Source organism: Leptidea sinapis, chromosome 18 (genome assembly GCF_905404315.1).
Source record: "Leptidea sinapis chromosome 18, ilLepSina1.1, whole genome shotgun sequence".
NCBI lineage: Eukaryota > Metazoa > Arthropoda > Insecta > Lepidoptera > Pieridae > Leptidea > Leptidea sinapis.
The window spans coordinates 10,814,267-10,821,506 of record NC_066282.1 but is presented as its reverse complement, the minus strand read 5'-3'; the positions used below and the strand labels follow the sequence as shown (position 1 = coordinate 10,821,506).

The following is a 7,240-nucleotide window of genomic DNA, read 5'->3' as shown; positions in this document are numbered from 1 at the left end:
CCTTCAGTACTGTATAGGAACGCCACACATCTAGATGGTGGGGACGATAATCAAAATAGTCGAATGCAAAAGGCTATTACACACTCTCGTTGGTCACATACCAACCAGAATCATGGAACCCAGGATTATTTAAGTATTGCAATAGTGGCTTCAGAAATAGAGCACAATAATAAACACTGTATGAATGTATGAACCAGCAATCAACATCACAACCCACTAGACTTCGGATTACTTGACAATGCCGATGTTGTGAAGACATTAAAAAGAAGCCACGTACTTTAAATACAAGAAGCTGTGGCCTACTGCTTCTCTTTTAGAACAAAAACTCCGAACACAACTGTCTGATTACAGTAAATATTTGATTGAAGGATTTTTTATTTTAACATCTTAGGCTGAGATCTATAGATCGTATTTAGAATTTGCTCAGACTCTACTTAGGTCAGAGTTGGCTGAGTGTAAGATTAGTATTATCTTTGATTTTAGTTTTTAAGCATTTGACAGCTATAAATATGCTTATACTTACCTAAGCTAAGACAGCCAAATGCAACAGTCGAGTTTGCGTTTTATCACACTCAGCTAAGTTTTACGTAAGTAAAGTCTGAGCAACGTCTAAGTAAGCTCTATAGATCTCCGCCTAAGTCACTGTAGAAATATTAATGTTAGTTGTGTTTTTCAAGACTACACGCATAGTGGACTCATTTCTATTCTGTACGTTGGGGATTAGCTTGACCCCTTGTTCCAGTTCGAATCATACACTAACAATATACAAACAAAATACAAACAAAGCGTGCAAGAGAGAAAAAATGAAATGAAATTTATTTATTGCGTCAAATACAGTGTACATAATGATCTTAAATTTATTGTAGTGTCTTCTATTCGGCTAATTAAAATTAGCATGTAAAAAGTTTACTTAAAATAAAAAAAATCTTCACACTACAAACATTGTTGTCGATTAACCATTTACCAGTGGGAGGCTCCTTTACACCGGATGCCGGGTACCACAACGGCGCCTATTTCTGCCGTGAAGCAGTAATTTGTCAGCATTACTGTGTTTCGGTATAAAGGGCGCCGTACCTAGCGAAATTACTGGGCAAATGAGACTTGACATCTTATGTCTCAAGGTGACGAGCGCAGTTGTAGTTGTAGTGCCGCTCAGAACTTAAACAGTAAATCGTTTCTATGGTAAGTTTTATTTCTAGAGGTAGATGATTGAATGATTTTATACACATTTCGTAGCTACTATTTAGGTATAATCCGTTAATAAATGAGGATTCAATTGAATGGCAAATAAATTAATTTTGTTTTACAAATTTACAAACTTCAAATATACAGGGTGTCCCAAAGTTGTGGGACATGAAGGGAAAGTACCTTAAATATCGTAGATAGGGTTATAGGGTAGTAGATTACTAAAAGAAGACTTTATGTTATTTTTAAAAGTTAGTAATTCTGTATTCAAAGATTTTCTAAAAATTACTTGCCTCGTCTGGGAATCGGACTGACTTAAATGTAAAAAAAACATCCCTACATTTATGATAATTATGTAGATATCAGAAAGTAGTCAATTAAGTGGGTATTTTTTTGCAAATTAATTAATGATCAAAATGTGATCCCTCCTGTCTTATGCAAATCGCCAATCTTTTAATGAGTCCACTTTTAAATGTCTTTTAATACCACGTTGAAGTGACATCCACCCGGCGAATATAGGGTAGCTCGTACAGACACTCGACTAAATCGCATCATGGCACCCAAGACGAGCGGTAAGGCGGCGAAAAAGTCCGGTAAGGCGCAGAAGAATATTTCGAAGACCGACAAGAAAAAGAAGAAGCATAAGAGGAAGGAGAGTTACGCTATCTACATCTACAAAGTGCTCAAGCAGGTGCACCCGGACACCGGTATCTCGTCGAAGGCCATGACCATCATGAAGTCATTCGTGAACGACATCTTCGAACGTATCGCGGCTGAGGCGTCCCGACTTGCGCACTACAACAAGCGTTCCACGATCACATCCCGGGAGGTGCAGACGAGCGTGAGGTTCCTGCTGCCCAGTGAGCTGGCCAAACACGCGGTCAGCGAGGGCACCAAGGCGGTGACCAAGTACACGAGCTCAAAGTGAAGAAGATATTTAATATTAATAATAAAAGCCCTTTTCAGGGCCACTATTTGGTTCAGATACAGGTTGGATCATGATAGTTTTATTTTGTGTATGCGCGCACCTTTCGCCACTACAATATATCGCTATTATGCTCTCATATTAATTAATTAAATAATTTCTACCGATAACATATTGCGTTGTTATAAAGCATAAGTTTACTACATTATATGTAAAGTATATACTATTACCTATGTAATGATCGCTTATTATAATTAGCGGCAACTTTACGTACACTACGAATTAGTCATCAATATCTAGGCTATTTTAATAATAGATCGTATGAAGGAGAGAGAAAAAAAAATCTACATACATACATAAGTATAGTAAAATACCTAATAAAATAGCGGCCGCGCCTGAAAGAGATAGCAATATCATCGATATATAAACGACGAGCGCGCTATCGAGCGTTATAAATATAGGCAGGTGCTCTTGCGTCCACTAGCAAGGCCTTAAGCCTCAACTCGAGTTCGCTCACGAACATCAATTAGACTTATTATTAGTGCAAGAGACATTTCTAAAACAACGTATACGCGATCCGCGTATCGCTAATTATAACTTAGTCAGGAATGATCGCACCACCCGCATGGGTCATTTATTTTAAAAGGTCGCTACACTGTATACCTATAGATCCTCCGGTCCTCACTAACATCGAGGCCTCTGCCATCCGAGTCAGTATGGCGAATCACCAGCTGATCACTGTTATTTCAGCTTATCTTCCGCCTAACAAACAAATATTAGACAGATATAGACGCATTACTCGGCCACGAGGCCGCAGTCACAGTGGGCGGCGATCTTAACGCCAAACACTCAAGCTGGAACAGTAGAGCCACAAATAGAAACGGAATTTTATTAGATTCTCTCACGGACACGCTGAACGTCTCAGTAATAGCACCTGACGAACCAACACGATATCCGGATATCGTCACGCACCGACCCGACATACCAGACGTTGCGTTACTTAAAAACGTAATGCTCAATGTAAATTCAATCGAAGTTTTTCACGAATTAGAGTCAGACCCCGGCCCGTCGTTCTAAGTCTAGGCCCACCGGTTAACTTGCAACCACCGACGAAAACAGTGATCGACTGGCAACGGCCTTATACCGGACGTCATCGACTCGGTTGACACGGCTCACAGTGCTATCTCTCATGTCACGTCACATATACAGAATAGGATCAAGGCCTGCTCCAGGCAGGTTCCGACGATGCAACCGCATCGCCTAAACCTGCCACCAGAGGTCAGGGACTTACTCACGCAGAAACACAGAGCCAAAAGAGCTTACGATAGGTATCCGTCGGTCGAGAATAGGCGCCACCTCCGCTACCTACAGCGGGTGGTACGGGAACGTATCGCGGAACTCCGTGGCGAACGTTGGGACCGCTTGCTCGGCAACCTTAACCCATCACATGTGGCTTTCTGGAAGCTGCCTCGCGCTTTCAAACAGGAGCCATCCACTGTCATGCCTCCTTCAGATAGACCGGGACTACGGCCGGCGCTCGATGACGATGAGAAGGCTGAATGCCTCGCCGATAGTCTCGAGAGTCAGCGCTCTCCAAATGCAGCAGCCGACCCGACACACGTTGACGAAGTTGAACGTCGCTCCGCTCTGAGCCCTTCAGGCGATGTAATAAAACCCACCTCCAACGAAGAGGTGAAGCTAATTATTAAGGAGCTTCACTCCAAGAAGGCCCCGGGGCCCGACACTATAAACAATAGGGTTCTTAAAATCCTACCCTCGACTCTTATTCCTTTATTGGTTAAGGAGTTATTATCTTCATTGTTACTCACGTGTTCATTACTTCTTATTTTCTTGGATTTTGTACTATTACCAGAATAATGACGCCGGAAACGCTTCATCTTCTTAGCACGTGGTAAAAATGCCACTTCTGAACTTTTACTTTGATTTTAAATTAATTTAAAAAAAAAAGAAAACTTTACGTAGATTTAAAAAAAAAAAAAAAATATAAGAAAAATTAAGTATATTTTCAATTACAGTAAACTTAGTACAAAACTTTTAGAAAAATAATGCACGCTCCGAGAAAAAATTCAAATTCAAATTCCAAATTTCTATATTTGATCTTAAAGTATAGATACAAAATTACTTAAATCTACCTATTAAAGCAATTTACAAGTAAGCCTTATATATGTAGATATCAGAAAACTTATTTCTACAACCCTATCTACGTATTGAGGGATAAAACTTTATTATGCTTAAAAAACTAATACATGAGGTTTGTGGGGGGGGGGGGGGGTCCAGGAAACTGGGAAAACCTGGCTATTTGCTATTGATGCACCGCTTTGTGCTTGATTGCCCGATTGATGCTCCGCTACTAATCACGCCATTTTATATCATCCCCTCTCCGCTCCTCGCCTCTCCCGCCAGTCTCCTCTGCTGCACCCTTCACCCCTCCTCCGATTACCGCACCACTCCACTCCGCCGGTTACAAAATATTATATTTAATTGGCTTAACTCATGTTCAATCAGTTTAGGTACCAAAGACATACAAAATCCCTCGCTTACACCAAGAAACAAGTCAAAAGTTGTTTAATACAAAACTTGTAGAACACTTGTCATAAATATTTTTTTGTTTTAAACATGTATTGCAATTGGTTGAAATACACAAACAAAGTGTGCGTGAAATATGAGAGACAATGAGTGGACATTTATTTGTTTACATTTTTGGAACACGATTTACATTTCCGACTATAGTATTATTTTGCAGTTTACAACTTTACTCAATCACGTTCTATACATGTAGACAATGCACCTCATACAAAATCAACGCAATATGGCACATGCCACAAATGACACCATAATAACCTTCGACTGCTATGTCTATACATTTCTCCGTTTAGTCGAGTTTTTTAAAATATTATTGGTCAATAGGCAGCAATGTAAACACTTTCAGTTTCATCTGCGTATTTGAATTGAAAACCCGATTTGGACAGTGACATCAGTGGAGTAGCAGTTTGGTATTTTTTTAACCCAGATGAAAAAGATTATTGTGTTTGTTTGTTGTCTTCTCGCCTCCTCAAGTCGTGTGTGCGACTCAAGCACATCTCACCTATGACTATCTATGTAGTTACAAACCTACCTTGGATGACACAGACTCCAAAAATAACAATAATAATATAATATTGACACACTCTTACACAAATTATCTTGCCCCAAACTAGGCAAAGCCTGTACTATGGGTACAAGAAAACGATATATTTAATACAATATACTTACACAAACATACATAAATACATATAAACATCCATGACTCGGAAACAAACATCCATATTCATCATATAAATTATTAATTAATTAACAATAATCATTACCAGAATTAGATTTATTAATTAGATTGTAGAGAAATAGGATTATTTTTATACTTTTTAGTGCATATTTTTTTACCACAGTTTTGGCCGTTCCGTTATCGGACTGCAAATGAAATGTCCATATGTATAGAACGTCATTGACTTTACTCTTTGGTTAGCTAGCAGTTCGTCTACACTTCTACAGTAAACGTGTTCACTGTTATGTTATCTGTCATTCGTGCACTTAGAACTGTGACTCAGCCTGGCACAAATCTCTAATAAACTCGAATATGTATGGCATTGCGCTAAAAATAATGGCGGCTAACGCTGTCTCGCTCTAACCTATATTCGACTCTTTTATTTGTTTTGGTTTGAGTGTTATTGACATGTCATTCATTATTATATATTATAATATTATAAATGTGAAAGTTTGTATGTCTGGCTGTATGTTTGTACTTCTTTAACGCAAAAACTACTGAATGGATTTTGATGAAACTTTACAATAATATAGCTTACATACCAGAATAGCACATAGGCATCATAAAACTATCGCGTGAATTATACTTTATACGACAAAACAACGTTTGCCGGGTCAGCTAGTTCAAAATAAATGTGACTGTTAATAATTTTTGTTACGAATTTTCGTTTTCTTTTACTTTTTTCTTGTATTATTCAGGGTAATGTGCTTAATTATTTATATAATAAATGCGTAAGACTTTCTAAGCTATACCATGTAATAAAAAATGTGTAAAACATGTGGTTTAAAATCTGGCTGGTAAGAGAATTTTCATGACTAAATTCTTTTTGGATATAGAAAGGTAAGCACTTATGAACAAATAATAAGCTAATAAACAATGCTTAAAGTGATTAAAAGTGATAAAGTATTTATTAAATTCATCTAGAATAAAAATTATAATCTATCCGTAGTGCTTGACACTTTTTTATCGATTGTCGATATTTTATTTTAAATTATTAATAAATTTATTTTTATTTATTTCATTTTTATGGTATCTATATTTTTGATTAATAAGTTTATTACCTATGAAATCCTTTTTATTATATTATATTATGGTTATGACGTGTGAAAAAATATTTAAAGCCTAAAAATTAGGGTTAACTAACTTCTGCTAATATGTATTCTGTTATAATTTCAGATTCAGGACCCTCGCCTACGACTTTATTGCAACATCTGAAAAACGAATACCAAAGACTGTCTAAACTGAAACTACAACGCAAAACAAAACTATTAATAAAATATTAATTATGTTAATTGTTTTTTCTTTGAGATAACTAAAACGTACCCATTAGTTTAAACAAGTTAGACTTTGCTTAGGTCAATATTAAAATTAACAAATAAGAACCTTAAAATTAGACATTACTTATATTAATTTATTTTATTTATATATATATATATATCGTTAAAAATTATGTATTGTTTCCAACCCTATATATTTATTATATTGGCAAATCTGATATCACGTTATTAGTTGATTATGTTGGAATCAAGATCATTGCAATACAATACAAGAGACATTTCTCATTATTGTTGTATGGCACTCCCGTCTCTTGAACGTAGTGTTTGAATTCTCTTTGCTTTGACTTAAAAGTTAGAACCCGCTACCGAGAAATTCAAAAGTTATGGTTAGACTTGTGGAAGAAAGACCAAGATAATAAAGGACAATGGTATGGCCACACACAAGAAAACATACCTGTCAGACCCTGGTACAATCAATTGAAGGATTGCAACAGAGATTTTATTATCACGATAGATTGCGTTTTGGCCATA

The 7,240-nt window shown here is 36.9% G+C and overlaps 1 protein-coding gene across 1 annotated transcript; it reads left to right on the top strand.

The window, feature by feature from the left end:
* The first annotated feature begins 1,738 nt into the window (after positions 1–1,738).
* LOC126969612 (histone H2B-like) lies at positions 1,739–2,113 on the top strand. The gene has a single exon (XM_050815159.1). It carries the CDS (start codon positions 1,739–1,741, stop codon positions 2,111–2,113), a length of 375 nt encoding a protein of 124 aa, XP_050671116.1.
* Positions 2,114–7,240: the final 5,127 nt, after the last annotated feature.